General features: G+C 33.6%; 2 protein-coding genes across 2 annotated transcripts; both read left to right on the forward strand.

Moving 5' to 3' along the window:
- The first annotated feature begins 8,743 nt into the window (after nt 1-8,743).
- On the forward strand, nt 8,744-9,382 carry LOC132068092 (histone H2B.3). Its single transcript, XM_059461564.1, has one exon. It carries the CDS (start codon nt 8,795-8,797, stop codon nt 9,215-9,217), a length of 423 nt encoding a protein of 140 aa, XP_059317547.1. The 5' UTR covers nt 8,744-8,794; the 3' UTR covers nt 9,218-9,382.
- Nucleotides 9,383-15,664: 6,282 nt separating this feature from the next.
- LOC132066264 (uncharacterized) lies at nt 15,665-21,242 on the forward strand. The gene is made up of 6 exons (XM_059459609.1): nt 15,665-15,827; nt 17,655-17,845; nt 17,954-17,999; nt 19,116-19,198; nt 19,287-19,403; nt 20,765-21,242. Exons 1-6 carry the CDS (start codon nt 15,665-15,667, stop codon nt 20,834-20,836), a joined length of 672 nt encoding a protein of 223 aa, XP_059315592.1. The 3' UTR covers nt 20,837-21,242.
- The last annotated feature ends 3,368 nt before the right edge of the window (nt 21,243-24,610 follow it).

The raw sequence follows: 24,610 nt of genomic DNA on the forward strand, positions 1-24,610 counted from the left end.
GCCGTTGGGAAGATAATTTAACCATAAACACCAAGAAAATCTCATCAAATCGTAAAATATGCAACACAAAAAACTGTACTAAACACTAAAAAGATATTAAAAAATGGAGTAGCAAAATTCCGTCAAATCTAACAGATAGAGTTTGGTAAATATTTGACGGATACTAAAAGTGCTAATTATTGACAAACTTAAAGGACCAACACTTTTCAGTGCATATTTAAGATGGTCCGAAACGTAAATGACCCAAAAAAAGAAGAAATGAACCAAAATACCCCAAGAAAACAACTGGTACCAAAGTACACTTACGCGGTAATTTACTGTGTTAGGACTTAACTGTAACGGCTCAGTTAAGTCATTTAGCGCAATAAATTACCGCGCTATACTGACATCTATAACACAAGAATTTCCTGCGTTATACTAGTCAATAATTCCACTGTTTTTTCAGTAGATTCTACTGCCCATCCGTACTTGATTTGACATAAAGTTGCATAGCGCAATAACTTATTGCATTATATGGTACCTTTAAACTCATTCAAACCTTATAAAAACTTGACTTTGAGGATTAATATTATCCTCATCCTCACTTTCACTTGCTGAAAAGGGGACTTCATCCTCTTATTCCTCCGCATTAGGTATGTCGTCACTATCACTCGATAATGATTCTATATAATTTGGACAATCAACACCATCCGGTAAAAGTCTTTTCCTACAGAAAATAAGTAAAATATATTAACTACCAAACATCAAAATATATAGATTATTTAATATAAAATTGATGGACCTACCGATAAGATCGACATTGTACGGGTTAATCCATATTTGGTGCAACGAGCTTATTTTGTGTAAAAAATTCCCTACACAAGAAAGTAAAGTATTTTAACTACTAAATATCATATATAATAATATTGATGTTCAAAAAGTAGACCTACCGATAGCCATCAACTGCACCAAAACTTGAGGAATGAGCATCGTTTTGAATAGTTGGATAGGTTAAGGATGTAACATCTTGATTTATCCATCTTGATTGAGAGGACTGCCCGATATTATTCATATTAGGTGTATAACCCCAAAAATTACAATCAACATCACTATTACCATACAAATAATAAAAGTATGTCACTACACATCATAATAATATAATAATAATAATAATAATTAAAAAAAATGAATATTTACCACTGTCCATCAAATTGCTGACTTAAGCTTCCAAAGATATTTGACTCCTCAAAATGTCTTCATAAGTACTCATGTCAGGATAAGTGTTAACATGAGTAGGCTCCGCAGCAGCAACTTCAGGTTGAACTTCCCGGCGAATTCTAGACGGGGCTTCCCGACGAGTTCTATTTGGGGCTTCCCGAGGAGCTCTAGCTGGGACTTCAAGACGATTTATGGGGCCTTCTCAACATACATCTCAAGGACGTTCAAAGTGATACATTCCCTATAATCATCCGGCGCCTTCAAATAATCAGTCAAAGAGACATCGTCTATGATATTTCACACGCCATAACTAACTAATCCTTGCGGTGAAAAAGATATTGGATATCTCCCCACTACAGTCAAATCAAATTCTCGCCTACTAACTTTAAGTCCACTATACAAGGCTTGGAGTAGTCTTGAATATTTTAGGTCACGTGGAAACCTAACATGGTATTTTGGGGGAATATCATAACGCAAACTATTAGACTCATAAATAATTTCTCCGTCCCAAAACAAAGAAACCCTAACAGTTGGAACATCCTCCATTTTTTACTAATTTAGAAGTTGGATGAATTTTTGTGTTTTCCTTTCCTCCAAAATTCGCTTTATATGAGGTTTGAATGAGTTTAAAAGTACCATATAACGCAATAAATTATTGTTCCATGCAACTTTACGTCAAATCAAGTACGGATGGGTAGTAGAATATACTGAAAAATCAGTGGAATTATTGACTTGTATAACGCAGGAAATTCCTGCGTTATAGAAGTCAGTATAGCTCAATAATTTACGGCGCTAAAGGACTTAACTGAGCCGTTATAGTTAAGTCCTTTAATGCAGTAAATTACTGCGTTAAGGATACTTCAGTACCAGTTTTTTTTCTTGGGATATTTTGGTTCATTTTTTTTTTTTTGGGGGTCATTTAGGTTCCAGACTCTATTTAAGAGGCTCTTTTGAATCTACCCTGAAACATAAGGGATCATTTTTGGTCATTTTCTCTAATTTACTTTGAGGTCCTTTTTCTTTTCATAATTTTGGTATGATTTTCACTGTCCAATCTTGTTAAGTTTTCAGACCCAATTTATGGAATTTCATTGGGTATGTTGTTGTAATCTTGTTAAGTTCGTGGTTAATTGTTTTCAAAGTTCTTGTTGTCAAATTCCAGTACTTAATTTGTTATCAATTTTTTTTATCTTATTCGATGTCCAAAAGATCTACATTGGAGGCTGACTAAATTCAAATTTGCGTTGGAAAGTCTCACATTTGTTGGGGGTTGGGGTTGGGGGGGGGGGGTGTCTGGTTGAAAATAAAGAAATATTTGTCAGTGCCGCTTGATCTACATTTGCAAAAGTTCTAAAAAAGTGATTAACAATTGGTCAAACATGAATGACTTTTTCGTTACAAAAAAATAGGTTACTGATTTTAGTGTGATTAAAGTGAAAGTTAAGTGACCATCTACGAAATAAACTCGCATTTATATATGGTTTATTTAGGTGTGTTTGTTAAGGAGAAAAAATGCTCAACATTTTCATTTTTGATTGGTCAAAATATTTATAAAAAAATCTTTGAATTCCTTAAAAATGAGAAAAATGACTTTCATAGTAGAAGTAGAGAAAACAAGTAAACCAAACCAATACGTGGTGAATAAAATAAACAACTTCATCTTCGCACCCCATGAACACTAGGATGCACTTAATAGTTATTGTCAAGTTGAAATAAGTCAATGGAAAAAATTATGAACCAATTACATCATTGGATCTGATCAACCAGGAAAATAATACTAATAAAAGACAATCATCATGCTACTTGATTTTTGTAGAATTTCCCATAAACTTCTTTTTGGGATTTCTCACCTAGTATTTGATATGTATTTTGGGGTCAGATTAATCCGAATTCACATTGGAAGTTACATTTTGGAGGTAAAACACTCCCTACTAAAGATAACTCTATTTTCAAAACTCAAACCTGAGACTTCTAGTTAGAAATTGAAGAATATTTACCATCGCATCGTAACGTATGATACTTCTGTTTTTTTCCACATTGCTTCAACAATCTTCTTAAGAATATTACAGGCTTAAGTACAAAAGTCTGATTCAATTTTCTAAAATCTCATCCCAACTTCTTTTATCTTCTGTCTTACTTGTTCATGAGGTGTCAATGGCATACTGAAGTATAAGTAACTTGTGGAATCATCAAGAGGAAAAAAATATAACTCTTTAATCTGTAATTCTATATATAAATATAACTTTTTAATCTGTAATTCTGTATATTTCATGTATTTAAATTCGATCATGTGGTGCATATTGGGATCTTGGGGCAGTGAGTTGGAATAATGATAGTCTCTTTTATTTCTATGGTAGGTTATTTGGGAATTAGGAAGGATATTAAGTATGTGTCTTAATGATTGCACCTATGGTGGTCAAATGAACACGTTAGAATACATTTTCCCTGATTAAATTAAACTGAATCGAGTTAAATTATAATGGACCTAATGTTTCAAGATGAGTGGATCAACCTGAACTAAACAATAATTCATAATCTCATTTGTCCAACTCAAAAAAATTTCTCATTTGTTTATCTGTTCTTTTGTATTTAATTTGTTTAATTAAAAAGTCAAACTAATAAATTTTTCTTGTTAATTTATATATCAAGATCATTTCAAACAAAATAAACTAAAAAAGCTTACTTCTCCACGTTTTGAGTCAATTTATAGACAATAGATGCTTCTCAAATCGGCCCAATCTTTTAGATAGATGTGCTACGTTGGACTATGCTATGTCTAAGTGATTAGTCAATTCCAAAACCTAATTTTCAACGGATTATATCTTAATGAGCTAAGCTTAATATCGACGTCACTTGCATCAAGCTAATAGAGCTAGTTGGCTTGTGCTTCTGTCTCTCACCTTCGTTTTTTGAACTACTTATCTAGTTCGTGTGGAATACTTTGTGCGGGATACTGTCACGGTTCAAGCTCATGACACGTATTGTCCGTTTTGGTCCAATAAACCTCACAAATTTATCCCTTGAACTATACCATCATCGGGCTAAAAGTAGACGTTTCACGTGAGCTAGTGTTATATTTATAAAACTTTTCACTGTTGTCCGCTCTTGTTCGTGAGATTCACCTAAAATATTAGGAACATTCCTTATTCAGCAGTTTATTAGCCTAAAACTCGTCAATCCTTCTTTGTGAAACATGCAAATACTCTGTATTAGTTAGTGTTTGATCACCCATGCCAGATATTACTAGAGAACTTCTTGAAGGGATAAACTGAAAAGAGAACAAAAACCATAAAAGGTTTCATTTGCCTTTTGAAATCTCGGATCGATACATACAATTATCAAAACAAATTCAATTTACATACATTTTTTTTAATGTAGAAATTTGTTGCGTACATTTGTGGTGTTTTCTTTCCTAAAAAATATCACAAGCAAAGTTATATATGAACACAATAGTAAAAGTAAATCTGTAAACATATTGTACTAGTAATATGTAAATCCACTCAATTTACTTGGGAAAATTACGTTTTATGTCTATTTTTGAAAGTATTTACGCCACGTAGCTCATACTTTGAGTTTGTTACCCAAATCAGCTCATATTTGTTTATAAACACCTTTTATACACTATTATACATCTTATACAAGGTTGATACATTATGTATAATGCTTTCTCCCCCAGTTATAATGTTGTGTAATATATATTTTGAGCTACATGGCGTAATAATTTTCGAAAGCGTATATTTTTAAAAATTTCCGTTTTTTCTTTTCATTAGAGTTGAACAAAGAAAGAGAAAATGCCTAGAATGCACCCTAACGTTTGACCTGTTTAATTATGACACACCCAACCTTTACGGGCGACCTATTACCCCCCTAACCTTATTTTTTCTGTATTTTTGTACCCCTTTTCGGCTATTTTTACACTACCCCCACTTTTTTAGTGTTAGGTGAGATACACGCGCTCAGGTCTTCTTCGTCGTCATTTTTTTTAGTTTGCTCAATTCTTTCTTTCCAACTGATTCAAATCTATTGTCTCTTCAATTTTTCTTCTTTACATCACCAAACCCTAACTGAAATTGAACCAAAGTGAAAATCGAATCACTTACTAAATAAAATTTCAACTGTTAGAATAAAAAATTCAGCAACAAAAATTTGAAAAAAAAAAAATAGATTCTTTAATTTCACTATTTTCAGCCATGTTTGATCCACCACTGTCTCCCCTCTCCCTACCCTTCTTCGCCAGCGATAATGCCACCACCACAACCAACTACCCTTCTCACCGCCACTTTTCTACAACCAATGCCCCCACCGCAACACCACCTCCATCACTCAGTCACCCACTTAATTATTGTTCAATTGCACTTTAAAATTTTAAAAATTTCATGATTCTTGAACCCAAATAAGTTGATTTATTGAAAATATATGTATGATTGATGATGAAATTGAATGTGGGTGTGTTAATGGAGGAAGAAAATGAGTTTTAATTGAGGAAGATAAAGGAAAGAAAAAGAAAAAAAAAATAAAATATCTTGAACCCAAATAGGTTGATTTCTTGAAAAGATATGTGTGTTTGATGATGAAATAGAATGTGGGTGTGTTAATGGAGAAAGAAAATAGGTTTTAATTGAGGAAGATAAAGGAAAGAAAAAAATAAAATATCTTGAACCCAAATAGGTTGATTTCTTGAAACGATATGTATGTTTGATGATGAAATGGAATGTGGGTGTATTAATGGAGGAAGAAAATGGGTTTTGATTGAGGAAGATAAAGGGAAGAAGATAAAATTGAAAATATATCTTCCGTTAATTGAGGAAGATAATGGAGGTGGCGGCGGATATGGTCTTTCCGGTGAGATGTGGTGGTGGAATGGTTTAGTGATGAAGAAGATAAAATTATTGGATAATTTTAATGGTTAATTAGAGTTAAATTAGTGTAAATATAATTAATAAAAGAAAAATCAAATGAATAATAAGGAAAAGACTAAAATTTGAAAAAATTCTGACATGGTGCTGACGTGGGCATGATAAAAAAAAGCCCTCACGCGCTGTTGCCTCGTGTTGAAATGCCCATGTAAGAAATGGCCCAAAAAGGGTACAAAAATACAGAAAAATAAGGCGGGGGCTGGGGGGTGTAATAGATCGCCCGTAAAGGTTGGGTGTGTCATAGTTAAACATGTCAAACATTAGGGTGCATTTTAGGCATTTTTCCAGCAAAGAAAATAAGGTTAATCTGTTAGACTTTTTCCACATAATCTTTTAGCTGATTTTTTTTTGCTTTTTGAAAAATCTTTTAGATGATTTATCAAAATACTTAGGATCAGTTTGGCCATAAGAATTATTCACTTTTTTCAGAAATTAGTGTTTGGCTATGAAAAATCCAAATATAACTTAAAGTTGTATTTGAAAAACAACGAAAACCTTATATTTCACTTTTTTCACAATCAAAATCTTGTTGAAAAGTACATTTTAACGACAAATTATTATTTGCAAAAACTATGGCCAACTCTAACTCCAAAAATTCCCAAAAAAATGACTTTTACTTTTATTTTCGTGGCCAAACGCCTACTTAAACAAGATTTCAACACGCTTCTCAACAGAGTTTGACAAATTGGGTAGAGTACAACAAAAATGACCCGGATCACAAAACTATCTCTAACCTCCGTTGATTAAAAAGTAAGATCTACGGCTCACCTTCATTCTTTGAACTGTTTATCTTGTTACTGTTGGATTAAACATGCCATATATTGTCTAGTAGTTAGCGTTGGATTCACATGCCAATTGCCATATAGGAGTATTAATAGGAGATAAGGGTCAAAAACGAGCCTAACTATTACTTTTTTTTTGAGTTTTATATCAAAATTATAAGAAAGTTGAGAAAACTATTTAAACTATTACTATCTAGTTTGCAACTTATAGGAATTTTTACACTATCTAGTGTGATTTTTGACCCTTATCTCTATTAATAGAGAACAACTTGTAGGCATAAACGAAAAGAAAAAAAGAAGAAGCCCCCAAACAGTTCAATAAGTATTTTCCATGTCTCATTCTTTTCAATTTCATATGCTTTGACATGCAGTGACGGAGCCAGAATTTTTACTATAAGAGTTCAAAAATATAAATAAGTAAACACACGAAACAGTCAAGAGGGTTTAACATCTACTATATATACATAAAAAACTTATATATACAGTCAAACCTCTCTATAACAACATTGTTGGGTCCGAAATTTTTCAGCTGTTATAGAGAATTGCTGTTATACACCTATAATAGCATTGCCATTTAAATAATACTTCGCTGTTGTAGGTAAAAAAGATGCATAAAATCTAATTTTTATTTGTCAAATTCTATGTCTAATCACACTTTGTATAACGAAGGAAAATCATTTAATGATGAAAAGATATACGTATATTCATATGATATTTTTTTGTCATAAATAGTGTATTGAATGATCAAAACTTTATACTTATTATTGGTAATCATATATATTCTATTTTTATAAAGATGGTTAATTATTATATTATCAAAAAAAGAAGATAGCTGTTATATGGGGGTAATTTTACAAAGAGTGTACTGTTATAAAGTTGCCGTTATAGGTGAAATGCTGCTATAGAGAAGTAAAATATAGCATAAAAAATTGGTTCCAAAAAAATTTGGTTGTTATAGAGAAGTGCTGCTATACGCGGGTACCGTTACAGAGAGATTTGATTGTATAGTGTAGTTTTTTGCCAATCCTTGGCCCTTACTAGCTCCGCCCCTGTTGACATGTGCATTTGGTATTGGAAGTTGACCAGACATAAATTACTACTCTAATATCTAAAAAGCACTTTTAAAATAAATTGGTCAAACACAAATTCCTCTATCCAAAAGTTATCCAAAAGTTATTTCCCAAAAACACTTCTAAAAATATAAACAACTTCTTTGAATTTGTCCGAACAGGTTGATAAGGTTTCTGTTTGTTTTATAACTCTTCTATTTATTTGTGGACTAATAGATTCTTTTCACTATTTATGGACTCATTTCGCTAGGGATTTTTACTTTTCATTAGAGTTAGCAGATTAAAAAAGATTAATCTTTTACTCCCTCGGTCCGTTGATCACTCTCTTTACACGCTCTTTAAGAAATCATAAATAAAAATATATTTTTACTATATTACCTTTATCTCTCTTCAATAAATTGCACTCTAATTAATATAGATTACTTTAAAAACAATTAATATTAAGAATAAAATAAAAAATAAAAATTAATTATATCTTAATTTTATAAATGAACAAATATTTTAATAATGTGACCAACTAATATAACACAGAGAAGGTAAATAATTTATCAAAATACTCCGCTTTTATTACGCTTCTCAAAATAGTGGGGCATATTAGGTAGAGTACAACAAAAATGACCCGGATCACAAAACCATTCCCTAACCACCGTTGATTAAAAAGCAAGATCAACGGCTCTCCTTCACGATCCGCGTCACTGCCCATCCACCAATCACAACTCCATCCTTCCTCACTATATAACCCAAACACCCCTCATATTCTCATCACACAATACCTTTCAATTTCACTTCATAAACCCTTTGCCAAATTTACCCTTTCTGTTTTCTAACAATGGCACCAAAAGCAGAGAAAAAGCCCGCCGAGAAGAAACCAGCCGCCGAGAAAACTCCAGCAGAGAAGAAACCAAAGGCAGGAAAAAAACTTCCCAAAGACGCCGCTGCTGCCGGAGATAAGAAGAAAAAGAGATCCAAGAAATCAGTTGAAACTTACAAGATTTACATCTTTAAGGTGTTGAAGCAAGTTCATCCTGATATCGGTATATCCAGCAAAGCTATGGGAATAATGAACAGTTTTATTAACGATATATTTGAGAAGCTTGCTCAGGAATCTTCTAGACTTGCTCGTTACAACAAAAAGCCTACGATTACTTCGCGTGAAATTCAAACTGCTGTTAGGTTGGTACTTCCTGGTGAATTGGCTAAGCATGCTGTTTCGGAAGGAACAAAAGCTGTTACGAAATTTACTAGTTCTTAATTTTTAGGGTTTGTGGATGTAAATTTAGTTTAATTAAGTGTGTTTTTAGGGTTGAGATGGCTGAGTTGGTTTAAGGTGTTAGATTAATGTTCTGTTCTGGAAGAGTATGTAGTTTGCTTTTGTAATGGATTGCTTATTATGAATGAAAATTTCTAGTTTTCTTCATTGATTTTGATTTTGAATTTTTTTTTTTTAAATTATTTGAATTTGGCAGTGTATTTTACCTACTAGATCTAGATTTTTAAGGTGTTAGAAGCAGGTAAATCCAGATATTGGTATATCTAGCAAAGCTATGGGAATAATGAACAGCTTTATTAATGATATATTTGAGAATGAACGCTAAGTGTTTAATTAGCGTTTTGTGGATGTAAAAATAGTTTAATTAGGTTGCTTTAATTGAACCGCTTTGTGATGGACTACTAGTTAGGAATGAAATTTCCAGTTTTCTCCATTGATCTTTGCTTGATTTTGAGTTTCTTTTAATTATTTTAAATTGGTGGTGTATTTTAGTGATTTTTTTTTTTGAAACATATTTTTTTTTATATATATCATCAGGGTACAAGATCTGTTTAATCTCTTAATTTTTTTCCGTGATTTGATGTGTATTTGATATCGAAGAACGTCTGGCTATTAGTAGCGTATTTAAGATAACCTCTGTGTGTATTTGATATCCAAGAATGTCTGGCAATTTGATAAGACATATTTGATGTCTTGATTTGGTGTAGGTATTTTCTGTTGGCTTTTGTACTCACTATACATGTTTGGTATTATAAAAGTCAGATTTGTCGGGTATTAGATAAATGAATAAAAGTTGTAAGCTAAAATGCGCCTTTTATATATTTCTAAAATGTTGTTCAATTGTAAGAGCATAATTGTAGAATATTTTAGGTAATTGAGGAAATTAGTTTTGGTATAAATTTAACTGTTGATATAGTATAAATTTCGGTTTGCAAACGAGAAACTTTTTATTAATAAGGTTCACTCACTCCATTTTCCATAAAGATTAACTTTTTTATTGCTGATTCATAATTTGTGTACTTTGCATTATTTAGTTTATGTTAGACTTTTAAGATAATTAATACAATATCTGGTTTCTGGTATTGCATTGACCAAGGAGTAGTTTTTACGAGATTTAAATTTTATAGTATTCATTAATTTGCAACAAAGAAGAGGTTCAAGCTATGAGAATCTAGTCTCAATTTTAAAAATAAAATGCTTTCTTACAGATATATAAAGTAAAACAAAATAGTGCACAATAATCGAGTAACAACTCCTTTGATAGTAAGAATGTTGTTCAATTGTAAGAGCATAAAATAGAATATTTTAGGTATTTTTAGGAAATTAGTTTTGGTATAAATTTATTTTTATGTTTAAATAAAAACAAAAATAATTAGTTTTCACTTACCTTATTTAAAACAACTAAGGTTTTTTACTTTATAAATCCATTTTTTTAAAAAGCCCATCCAAACAGGCTCTAATACCTTATTGAATAATAATTTCTTTCTATGTTTTCTTTAGGATTCGATTCACACCTTTAGGATTCAATTAATTCGGTTCACATTGAAAAGTTGGAGAATAAAAAATTCTATTAAAAAGGCGATTTTATTTTACAACTCGAATTTGAAATATCCAATTAAGAATTGGAAAATATTTACTACTTCATTAAAACCTTTTTATGATGTAATACTTGTGTAATTCTTTTTTATTACTCCCTGTGTCCATTTTTACTTATTTACTTTTGACTTCGCACGTTTCTTCAAAATTAATAAAGGAAGTATATCATACTACTCATATTAATTGGTATATAATCTTAATAGATTTAAAAAATAATTTGAAAATGAGTAATTAATTTTAAGAGTAAAATAACAAAAAATGTTTTTCTTTCTTGTAGACAAATAAAAATGAAAATTTACTTTTAATATAATGGATAAGGAAAAGTGAATGGTTGGAGTAATTAACTTATAATAATTCTCCTAAATTAATCTTCATCCCGTAACAATCTATAAGTATCCTGCACTATTGTTTTATGCACTTTATATTTATTTTTCCTCTTCTTGGGAAGTGGAAAGTCATCACGGGTCAATCCCATCAGCAAAAATGCACCTTTACCCCTTAAGCTAAATGCGCCTTTTATATCCCTTAAGCTAGAATGCGCTTTTTGTCGACATATTCTAATTGTGACCACACTCGTGTAACTTAACCTCACATCTCACACTCTATGCTCACAACCATTAAACAAATTAGAAAAACCAACCAAATCTCTATTTGCTGAAAAAAAATTAATGATTTTGACCAACATTTCAAAATATATCTTTCACCAAATTGATATGAGAAAAGTTGTAAATTATAATACTTTTTATGTAGTTTTTAAAATATAAAATTTAATCTTAAAATTTTAAGTTAACCTAATCCAATTTAGCTTCAAACTTTAGTTAAATTGACTCTCGAAAAGCGAAAACTGCCACATAAACTGGGATGGAGGGAGTAAGAGATAATGGTAAAAAACAGCCCTAAAAGTATTGAGATTACTACCTGAACTATCAGTTGTTTGCGTTACTACTAAATCATAACTGTCACCAACTATTTATCAAAATATACCTCGAAAAAAATAATGAATTAGCTGCCACGTGGAAAATTTTATGGGAAAATTTGCTTCTGCACGGGTCAATCCCACGTGCCAAAATGGGTTTGCTCCTTAGAAAAGAGGATAAAGGTCTTTGTAAAGACTGCAAGGTCATTCCGAGTGAGGATCTTACGACCCAGCATAAGCTTTTGGTGATGGATTTAGAGATTATGAGGAAGAAGAAGAAGAGGGTCGTGGATTAGCGGCTAAGGATCAGGTGGGGGAGTCTGACTTTGTCGAGTGCCCAGGAGATGGGGGAGAAGTTGATGGCTATGTGGGCTTGGGAGAGTAGGGGGGCACGAGTGTATGTGGGATATGACGACGAGCCGCATTGTGGGGAACGACTAGAGATGTTGGGGTCTCGAAGAGGTCGCCGTGGTGGGCGACGAGAGGACTGGTGGTGGAATGGAGAAGTCCAGGGGAAGGTGGAAGCAAAGAAGGTGGCGTGCGCGAATTGGTAGACAGCAAAGATGATGAGGAGAAGCGGACGAATAGGGAAAGGTATAAGATTGCGAGAAAGGAAGCGAAGTTGGCGGGTTTCGGCGGCAAAAACGGCAGCTTTCGAACGTCTATATGCAGAATTAGAGGACAAAGGCGGGGATAAGAAGTTGTTCAGGCTAGCCAGGGCGAGGGAGAGAAAGGCACGGGACCTGGATCAAGTAAAGTGCGTCAAGGATGAGGATGACAAAGTATTGGTGGAGGAAGCTCTCATTAGACGGAGATGGCAGTCATACTTCCATAAACTCTTGAACGAGGAAGGAGATAGAGACATTGTGTTGGGAGATTTGGAGTACTCTGAGAGGCGTCGCGATTTTGGGTATTGTAGGAGTATAAAGGTGGAGGAGGTTAAGGGTGTTGTTCGCAGATGCGCGGGGAAGAGGGGCGCTTCGGGCATGACGAGATCCCGGGGAGGTTTTGGAAGAAAGTGCGGGCGAGGGCGGGTTTGGGTGGTTGACTTGATTGTTTAATATTATTTTTAAGATGGCGAAGATGCCGAGGAATGGAGGTGGAGTATGATGGTTCCTTTGCATAAGAACAAAGGTGATGTTCAAAAGTTGCAAAGCAACTATAGAGGATCGAGCTAAAGCCGATACTATGAAAGTGTGGGAAAAGAGTGGTGGAGATGAGGGTGAGAAGAGGCGTGTCCATTTCAGAGAACCAGTTTGGATTCATGTCGGAGCGCTTGACTACAGAAGCCATCCATCTTGTGAGGAGACTGGTGGAGCAGTATAGGGAGAGGAAGAAGGACTTGCACATGGTTTTTATCGCCTAGAAAAGGCTTACGATAAAATGCCAAGAGAGGTTTTACGGAGATGCTTAGAGGCCAGAGGTGTACCTGTAACGTACATTAGGGCGATCCAGGACATGTATGAGGGAGCCAAGATCAGGGTAAGGACAGTGGGAGGAGACTCGGAGCACTTCCCAGTGGAGATGGGGTTGCACCAGGGATCAGCTCTTAGCCTATTTTTATTTGCCTTAGTGATGGATTGTTTGACGCGACAAACTCAAGGTGAGGTGCCATGGTGTATGTTATTTGCGGATGACGTAGTCTTGATTGACGAGCTACGCAGCGGAGTGAACGCTAAGCTGGAGGTTTGGAGACAAACTCTGAAGTCTAAAGGGTTCAAGTTGAGTAGGACCAAAACAGAGTACATGGAGTGCAAGTTCGGTGACGTGACACATGAGCCTGGCGTGGAATGAGGCTTGGTACCCAGGCCATCCCAAAGAAAGGAAGTTTCAAATATCTTGGGTCTATTATACAAGAAAATGGGGATATTGACGATGATGTCTCACATCGTATTAGTGCAGGATTGATGAAATGGAGGCTTGCTTCGAGTCTTTGTGTGATAAGAAGGTGCCACCAAAACTTAAAGACGGGTTCTACAAAGTGGTTGTGAGACCGACTTTGTTGTACGAAGCGAAATCTTTGGGCGGTCAAAGCTCTCACGTCCAAAAGATGAAAGTTGCGGAAATGAGAATGTTGCGATGGATGTGTGGGCACACCAGGCGAGATAGGATTAGGAATGAAGATATCCGGGATAAGGTTGGAGTAGCATCAGTGGAGGACAAGATGAGGGAAGCGAGACAGAGATGGTTTGGGCATGTGAGGAGGAGAGGCACAGATGCCCCAGTGCGGAGGTGTCAGAGGTTAGCTATGGATGGTTTCAGAAGAGGTAGGGGTAGGCCGAAAAAATATTGGGGAAAGGTGCCGAGACAGGACATGGCGCAGTTTCAGTTTACCGAGGACATGACCTTAGATAGAAGGTTATAAAGAACTCAGATTAGGGTAGAAGGCTAGTAGGTAGTCGCTGTTTCGATCTATAGTCTATTGTCCTTTGATTCTTGCTACTATATGTTGTTTCTTGTACTTCGATTATCTTATTTATCTATGGTAGCTACTGCTTCTTTTTTTCGGACGCTTTCTTCTTGACTTATTCGCTTTCTTTAATTTCATTTGCATTTTGCTTTGAGCTGCTTGTGCTTATCTAACCTTTCTCGTTGTGTTTTCTCTTGAGCCGGGGTCTTTCGAAATGACCTCCTATCTTCCAAGATAGGGGTAAGGTCTGCGTACACTTTACCCTCCCTAGACCCCACATTGTGGGATTTCATTAGGTATGTTGTTGTTGTTTTTGACATATTCTAATCCTGACCACACTCTATAGCTTATCCTCAGCCTCATATCTTAACAAACCATTAAACAAATTAGAAAAACCAACAAAATCTCTCCATTTTTTTTTTTGTGCTGAAAAAATCAATGGCTTTGATGAGCTTAACTACTTCTTCTTCTTCTTCTTCTTCTTCTTCTTCTTCTTCTTCTTCTAAGTTACATTTCATTCCAATACAAAAACCCTAGCAGATTCTCTAAAACATTTCGCATTACAGCTGATTCTACTGCTCCTAAAGCGAGATTTATTGCCCGACGTAAAGAGTCACTATCCGTTAAGCAACTTCAACGTCCGCTAAGTAAGTTTCTCCAACATTCTATTTTCCATTTTCTTCTGAGATAATGGTAAAATACACACTTGAAGTGTCTTTGTATTTTTGTGAGTTTTCTACCTGAACTATCGTGAGTTTGCGTTTCCTAGTTGAACTATAACCAACTAATATCTTATAATGCATGGTGTACACTTTCGTTTTTTGTTTAAAAATTGTGCCAAATGGCATCCTACACGGATAATAAAAGTAATTAATTGGATTTCCTTTAAAAAATTACTCCTTCTGTCCCAATTTATGAGACACTTTTCGTTTTTTGAGATTCAAACGCATAAATTTTGATCAATATTTTAAGATGTATTTTTTTACCGAATTGATATGAGGAAAGTTACAAATTGTTGTATTTTTCGTGTAATTTTCAAATATATAAATTTTAATCTTAAAATTATAAGTTAATCTAATCCAATTTAGTTTTAAAATTTAGTCAAATTGATTCTCGAAAAGCAAAACGTGCCACATATATTGAGACAGAAAGAGTAAAAGATAATGGTAAAAAATACCCCGAGTTTACTACCTGAACTATCAATTCTTTACGTTACTACCTAAATTAGAACTGACACCAACTATTTATCAAAATATATTTTTAAAAAAATTAATAAATCAGCTGCCACGTGGAAAATTTTTCTTCGGCACGGGTCAATCCCACGTGCTAAAATGGGCCTTTATCTCCTTTGCTAAAATACGCCTTTTTTTCTTTGATGACATATTCTAATCCTGACCACACTCTATAGCTTATCCTCAACCTCACATCTCAACAAACCATTAAACAAATTAGAAAAACCAACAAAATCTCTCCATTTTTTTTTGCTGAAAAATAAAATAAAAAATCAATGGCTTCGTTAACAAATCTAAGTTACATTTCATTCCAATACAAAAACCCTAGCAGATTCTCTACAATGTTTCGCGTTACAGCTGATTCTACTGCTCCTAAAGCTAGATTTATTGCTCGACGTAAAGAGTCATTATCTGTTAAGCAACTTCAACGTCCGTTAAGTAAGTTTCTACAACATTCTATCTTTTACTCTATAAGTAAACTGTAATTGAAGAAATTACTGTTACTATTGTTGTTATTTCATAAGTTTTGTCCGCTAAATAATTTTGTTGAACACTTTATTTTCTACTTTTTTTTTTTTTTTACTGTTTAAGTAGTTAAGTTCAATTTTGTAGAGCATTTGATTGATTATTTGAAGCAGTGACTGTTGATATTGTTCTTATTTAGTGATTTTTTTTTTTTGATTAAGTTAGAGTAGTGAGATATAATCCAAGTTGATTGATTATTTGAAGCAATTACTGTTATTATTATACCCTTTTCGCTGACGGTTTTTTTAATTAAAAAAATGTCAGTGACTTTAAAAAAAAGTCTAATTTTTTTTTTTAGTAGGCATACTTTTCTAAAGCCATATAGTAATTTTTTTTTCTGATGGGTTGGGCCTGATTTGTTTAAAAAAATGGGTGACTTATTTTTTTTTTTAAAGTCACGGAGATATTTTTTTAAACGAACCATACTTCAAAACACCAGAAAAAGAAATTACCATAGCTTTAGAAAAATATGTCTATTAAAATAATATAGGTAGCCTTTTTTGAAAGTCACGTGGCCTTTTTTTAAAGTAAAAAATAACCTAAATGATTTTTTTAAAAAAACTCCCGTCTGCCAAAAGGGTAAATTTGCACCATTTTGTAACGGCAGGGGTATATTTGCACCATTTTATAACGGCAGGGGTATATATACACCATTTTTGTAACGAAGGGTATATCTGCTCTAAATCGCAAAATTGAGGGGTATATTTGCACCTTTGCCCTTGTTCTATTTCTTAAGATTTTCCACTAAGTAAGTTTCGCGAACATTCTACTTTTTACTGTTTAAGTTGTTAAAATGAATTTTACAAAGTGCTTATTCCAAGTTGATTAATTAATTGAAGCAGTGACGATTCTAGAATTCTTAACTGTTTAAATATTTGAGCTTGCTGACGAGATATACTCCAAGTTGTTTGATTTTTCAAAGTAGTGACTGTTGATATTGTTTTACTTTCGTGAGTTCTTTTGTTTTTTGGTTGATTTTATTGAGTATTTGAGCATGCCGGTGAGCCAGCACTTGGTGTTGGAGATAAGGAAAAAAAAAAAAAAAAGTAGTTAGCTCTAATTTCACAAAGCATAATCCTAGTTGATTGATTATCTGAAGCAGTGAATGTTGATGTTATTTCTCTTTGGTGAGTTTTTCCATTTTTTATTACTTTTTGGTTGATTTACTGGAGTATTTGACCTTGGCGGCGAGGCAGTACTCGGTGTTGGAGATAAGGAAAAAAGTACTCCCTCTGTTTCAATTTATGTGAACCTTTTACTATTTGGGGAGTTTACAAGTGTTTCTTTGACCACATTTTTCTTATATTTTTTCTAAATTATTTGAATTATAAATTATCATGACTTATAGTACTTTTTATATAGTTTCTAAATATATAAATTTTATTTTTACAAACTTCAAAAATCTATGTCAAAATTCACAGTCAGAGTTATAAAGTTTGACCCTCGTACTCCGAAAAGGTTCACATAAATTGAAATGGAGGGAGTAGTAGTTAACTTTACACGAAGTGTAATCCGAGTTGATTGATTATTTGAAGCAGCGAATGTTGGTATTGTTATTATATGTTGAGATTTTCTACAACAACATACCTAGTGTAATCCCACAAGCGGGGTCTGGGAAGGTAGGATGTACGCAGACCTTACCTCTACCTTTGCGGGGTAGAGAGGCTGTTTCCGATAGACCCTTGGCTTAAAGGAGATATTTGTTGAGATTTTCTATTTTTTTTTTTTTGGTTGATTTAGGGGAGTATATGAGCTTGCCAGCGAGCCAATACTCGGTGTTGGATGCGGAGAGGATTGAACGAGTGGATGATAGTACGTTCAGGTGTTACGTGTATAGGTTCAAGTTCTTTGCATTTGAAGTTTGTCCTGTTTTGTTGGTTAGAGTTGAGGAGCAGCCTGATGGATGTTGTATCAAGCTGTTGTCTTGCAAGGTACATTGCATTTTCTTAATACTTATTAACTCATTTTGCATTTGCTTAACATTTCTACTAATTTATGGTTATCTAATCGTGCTATTACTTGTATTGTTTGATTCTCAGCTAGAGGGATCTCCTATTGTGGTCGCCCAAAATGATAAATTTGATGGTATGTAGTCTTTTAAGTGCTATTTCTATCATTTTGAATATATATTAGTCTCTTAAAAAATGGAATATGTAACCTTTGAATTCAAAGAACCTGCATTTTTTATGCGCTGCTTCAATCAGGCTGCAATTTCATTTATTTGTTTTTTATTGGTCCATAAAGGTGAAAAACTGCATTTAGAACCAGATTACCCTTTCCTGGTTGCAACAAATTCTTCTTCGTGGCTGTTGTATTTTCACTTATGCTTATGAATTGTCTGGGAGTCAAAGCACATTGGACAAATAAATAAAATGTTGGAGTAGAAATGTCCATTGCAAGATTTTTTTCCTATTAACTATTCATAATTGTCTACTTAAATCCATTCAATCTCTTTTTTCCTGACATGTAATTTGTAAAATAATAGAGATAAAATCAGAAAATGTGTTTTTCTCTTTCAATAATGGATCTGTGAAGTGACAGTAGAGGTCCGTGATCTTCTGAGAACTACAATGTAATCTTAGTCCTGCTGCTCATCAAAAGGAAAAACGTCCTGTTTAGAGGATGGATGCTTTAGTGCCGTCTGTCAGTTAAGTGCACCATTTCTACTAGCTGAAATAGTTGCATTTGTCATCCTTTTCTTCAAAGTAGGCAACTTTTGTACTGCCTGAAAGGTGACGTAGCATAAGTTAGTTTCTTGCTTTAAGGTTAATCCAGGATTCTAACCGTCATTAACGAATAATTTGCTTCTGCATCGACTTGGGGAGGAAAACTTGATGATCTCATAAGTTCAAGTTCGGTGAAAACGCAGCTTTAACATGTTGCATAACTTCCACTAGTTATATTCTAAGTTGTGTTGATAAGCTGTCAGTAAGAGATTCCTGTTGTGAACATTGTAAAGACAAATAGATAATTTGATGTAATCGTGTAACATGATTGAAGTCAGCATGTGATTGTTTTTAATTTAGTGGTTTATGACGGTGTTCCTCGAGGTGAACTGGTCTCTTCTTTGTTTGGTAAAAGAACATGATGTGACAAGTTGCCATCTACAGTGTTGCTCAGTTCGTGTGTGTGTCAATTCTGAATTTTATTACATAATTCTTTTCAGGAGTGCTTTGACACTGATTTAGTATGGGCATGCAGCTTCTATGGTGAACAAAATATCTTATGACAGCAAGCGAAGTGACTCACCTTTGCAGCAGCTGACTTCAGATGCTGTTATTGAGGTAATGGCTGCTTGCCCACATTGCAATAGAAGGAAAAACATTACAATATTGGTGAGTTTGTATCTGTTCTGATTGACTATTTATGCAGGTTAACATTGAAATTCCCTTTGCATTTCAAGCAATTCCAGTGCCGGCAATTGAATCAACTGGTGCTCAGGTCCTAGATCAGATACTAAAGATCATGCTTCCTAGGTTTATGGCACAGGTTTGTTTGTTCATTGTCCGCTTTACTTGTTCTTGACAGTTAGCTTTCTGTAAATTTTGTTCTTGTACAGTGACCCTTCAAACTATTGGAGCTACTTTTCTTGTCATTTCCCTGTGCCAACTCTCTAAATGCTAGAGTCCCTTCCGTTAAGGTGGTTATTGAATTCCAATAAAGACTTACAGTGCCGGTTTAATCTTCTTGTCACTTTTATATTTGACACTTATCTCTTCATTTTTCACTGTGTTTTATTGTTACTTTCTTTTCTTTCATCACCATCTTCCTCACATTCTTCATCTTTATTACCAAAGCAAAGTTACAATTGTTTACTACTATCACAAGTCATATTAAAACATTACAAAAAGTAACAAGCACAAATTTTTTGATTATCTGGTTGTGCAAACTCCATATTAGGCTGTATTGGGAGGCATGTAGCTGCTACTCCCTAATGGTATTAAGGTAAAGTACGTAATTAATACATCCTTTTAATTGATGGAGAACTACCATCTGATTGGATTCATCAAATGTGATATTTTTACGTGGATACATCTTTCAGGTTTTGCTTAGACTGGGGCGTTGTTGATACGTTTATTATCTTTTTTCCTTCATTATTATTTTAAAGCACTTATTTGGCTTAGACATGTCTCCTTTTTATCTTTGTAGTGGGAATATTTCTGCCCTTCCTAATGCGACATGGTTGAGATCATTTTCTTTGGTCTAAATAGCTCAATGAAAGGGTATGCTTATTGTATAATTGGTCCTAGAAAATTTTCTATCCATCAAGAAAGTTTTGCCTAATAAGAAAATAAGGAAAACAGAGAGAGAGGTGTCAAAGACACAGGAAAGAAGAACAAAAGGGACAGAGAAATTGTGCCAAGATTGACAAGAGATGAAATCTGATCGCTAGGAATGACTTGCCAAATACAATCTGTATCCGTAGAATGTGGTTCTTGAACGGGGAGGTTCCGAAGGCTACCGTTAGCAACCAGTTAACTCAGTTAGACTTGGTAACAAGTCTAGTGGTATGGATTAAGGTGAAATGAAATATTGATAAAACTGAGTGGATAAGTACATACTAGAAAATCTAATCCAATGTAAACTCTTAACTATGATGGAGTTCTGGGTTTCTGTGAGTTGTCTTTCTTTCTCATTGTGGGTGTGAATGTGTGATTATAAATTACATCAGCTGAACTCTAATTTTGGTGTTTAGCTGTAAAATTAGATCTTTCCTGTGTTTCAGAATTCGTGATTCTTAACCTGCAAGAGAATGTACATCACTTTTTCAAGTAGTCCTCTTTAAGACTGCTTCCACTTTTGTGTACTGAAGATCTGGCTTTTTAATGCACTGGGTTTCTTGCATCCAGCTAGTGAAGGACTATCAAGCTTGGGCTTCAGGTGACACTTCAAGGCAGCCTCTAGGAACTGGTCAGATTTGAGACAGCAAGAGTCGTGTCGTCCTACGAAGTCTCATTGGTTGCTTATGTAATTTATAATTGCAAGAGAGCAGGAAGTTCTTTGGTGGCAACAAATATTCTCCGCTAGTTTCTCTATATCAAGCAGAGACTTTGATTTTCTCAACTTATATGCTCGGTTAGTGGATAAAATCGCAGCCCTAAATCTCAGTTCAGGCATGTGTTCCTACCAAGATCAACCATAAATGTGTAGAAAAATATGGATGGATAATCTGTGTATGTATTGATTTTTTGTTGCCAGATTACATCTTTAAGCCCTTGCATAAGAGGTGAATACTCATGAACCGAATTCGATCAAATTATTTTCTTCATATATTTGGTGTTAAGACAGTATCCGGCTGCCGTTTATGTAGGAGTTGTTACACTCAAACCATTTGGATGTGTCTTGTCCTCCTTTTTGGTAGTGTTGTGCTTGCAGGGTCACTGTTAGATACCTCTAGCTTTTGGCTGAAAATTATTTTTATTTTCTTATAATAGTAGTGTTCGGACCAGCTTACGCACACTTTGACTATTTCATTGGGGACATGCTAGTTTTAATTGAATCATTCCTACAGTTATCCTCTCCCAACTTTGTGTTTGAAAATTTGCTCAAGATTTCTTTGAAAATAGTGAAAAAGTTGTTATTTTTCATGTGCATCCAGCTGAAAGTAGACATGATTTTCTTCTACACATGAAGTTCATCGTATTCATTGTGCTCATAGAGCTACAAGTTGGAAAACTTATCATAACCCGTGTTTGCACCTAGCAAATGAAAGCAAAGCACGTGTTTTGCATATATAATTTAATCAGTTAACCGTGTTTTAGGTGATAGATATTTTTTATGTACTTTATTTTGTAATTCTTGTGACTGAATCTCTTGGGTTGGTGTAAATATTAATGTCAGTATCATAACGATGTTGTATATGCCTACTGTTAAATCAATAGATATGCATAATCAAGTAGTAACTCTAACATTAATAATATTATTATTATTTTAAGTCTGTTTTATTCGCTGAACACACTATCTCGCACCCACTCTCTAGTTTTATCCTCTTTATTCCATAAAAATAGCTTATGGTGTAATGTCATTTCTAGAGGCTACTTTATTAGAGGTGATTTTTGATTAGTTAATATTAATCTTGTTCAACTAATAGTTGGTAATCCACTTTTTTTCTTTCTTTTTCTTGAAATATTCTAGGGACCCGTAATGAAGTTTACTCCTTCAATGACAAAATGTTAGGCGTTAAGTATGATTGCATTTGCATGTGCCTTTAATTTGTGTCGAGTCAATTTACTTAGACCATAAGAGTTCAAAGTCAAATCCAAATTTGATTATGATTAGACTTGTTCATATATATATATATATATAGATATATATAATAAACTTATGATATACGTAAATAGTACTTAGTAATATTTTCAAAACTTTCGACCAATCACTTGTCAAATCAAAGGAAATTACTAGCTACGTAGCACGTGTAGTTGGACAATCATTTAAGTTAATCACAAGAATTTGGTATGATCTTGACCTATTTAAGTAGTACGTGTGCACTTGTACTAGTCCACTTGTCTAGATTGGAAATTTGATTTATTTATTTATTTATTTTTTAAAAATTTGGACTAGTCCACAGTATTTGAGATTTGAGGTTTAGTCTCTATATAATAAAGTAATCATATACTCATTCTACAAAAAACATATTTACATTGTTAAATTAGTCGAGGTTTTGTCTCTATATACTGATAGTATAATGTAGTTCATTTACACTATCAAATTTCAAGTGCTAATTACTTGTAACTGTTTACGATCAGCGTGAGTTGATAACCTTAAAAAGAGTTTAAGTAACTTGTTGCATCTAATTAAATTACACTAGTAGTTAAAAAGAGCTTCTTTAATCAATCAAATGAAGTGTGTCTCTCTCTCTCATGAGTTCAAACTATAGCTCTTTAAGCTGTGGACAGTTTTACATACTATAGACTGATTTGTTAACAGGGATAAAATCATCTCAATGTTTAAGGGATATGTTTAAGCACAATGTTTATATCTTTGCACAATATGTTCCTCATGGATCAATAAATACAAACTATATTCACTTTTTTTTTTTCTCGATGTATCCATTTTTAAAAACCGAAAATTAAAGTTTATCAATCCCATAATTGTATCAGTCGTTCAACTTTCAACGTGGATGTCAGCTTAGTATCGAGTAAAAATCATACAAAGGTTTTGTTTATGCACTGTATAATCGAACTTAGTCTAATTAATTTGAATTTGTGCCGCATGAAGCATTGGAAATCATTTTTTATTAAGAGTTTTTCATTCTTCCGTTTGGAATTCTTTCACTCTTAATTGAAGATCTCGGATCGAATTTAGGAGTGTTTTACCTTCATTATTGGACTTATTCAACATAATCTGAATTGAGTTTAATTAATATTTACTAATGGTGTAATAAATATTTACATTATCATGTCAACTTTACTTTGTAGTCATCGAGGTCTGATTTATCATTTTACAAATTTCACTTTTTGAAGAATTACTAGTATCTTCTAGGTGCTCTGATATATATATATATATATATATATATATATTATTGTCATACATACAAATAAATTGATAATGAGTTAGTTGTCATAATGATTTATCATTTTACAAATTTCACTTTTTGAAGAATTACTAGTATCTTCTAGGTGCTCTGATATATATATATATATTATTGTCATACATACAAATAAATTGATAATGAGTTAGTTGGACCTATAAATTTTGAATAGTTAACGATTAGACTCATGAAGAAATCCTCTCTAAGCTAAGTCCCAACTAATCACTTCTAACAAAAGCAATTAACTAATCACATGATCCACCACATTTAACCTTTTGTCCTTACTTCCAAGCTGGTCCCACCTCCCAACCCCTACGCCAACCCCCCCCCCCAACCCACCCCAACAAAAAAAAAGAAACCTTCCTGCTCTCCTCTCTTTTCTTTCCTGCAGTTCAGAGCTTAGAATACTGAACAATGGCTTTAATTAATGTCAGTGTTTATATTTGAATTCTCAAGTAGTATTGAGAAAATTGTAAGAGAACTAAGAAAGAGTATAACCAACTAACCAAGTATAACCAACTAACCAAGTTATAATGAGCTTATGGCCAACGAAAAGGAAAATGTTAAAGTCAAATTTTGTCATTCTCATAAACTCTTCAAATGATCAAACGAAATAATACAATAAATTGGTTTGACGTTTCATTGACATCTACAATATACTAGATGATTCAGTATATATTCAGATCTTCAATTTGTCTGAAATCTTGAAAATATTACATCTTCTTTATACTAGTATATCTAAAATAATAATAAAACAATTCACAACTGTAGTTTTATAACATCTAAAAGAAAAAAAATATGATAAATACATACATAAAGTTCTTGAATTCTAGCATCTAACCACGGGTATCCAGTGAGATGAACAAGATTCCTCCATCCTTCTGCGGTCTCGAGTTAAAGTTTTGTGAATGAGAAATTTTTTGATAAAGAACACTTTTCCCTTTAATATGCCTTGGTGTCATTAATCGGGTCCCAAAACAGATATCGAACACTAAAATCAAGTTCTTGAATTCGGGTAAAAATCTTGTCTTTTATCATTTACAAAGACATCTTTTTCTTCTTTTCTTGTTACCACCATTAGAATTCACATCAACAAACCTGAAAAATGACTCAATTTCCTCTTTTGCAGCTACATTAATCTCAAAAAACTTCAATTCATCAAATA

The sequence above is a fragment of the Lycium ferocissimum genome, chromosome 8 (genome assembly GCF_029784015.1).
Source record: "Lycium ferocissimum isolate CSIRO_LF1 chromosome 8, AGI_CSIRO_Lferr_CH_V1, whole genome shotgun sequence".
Classification (NCBI taxonomy): domain Eukaryota; kingdom Viridiplantae; phylum Streptophyta; class Magnoliopsida; order Solanales; family Solanaceae; genus Lycium; species Lycium ferocissimum.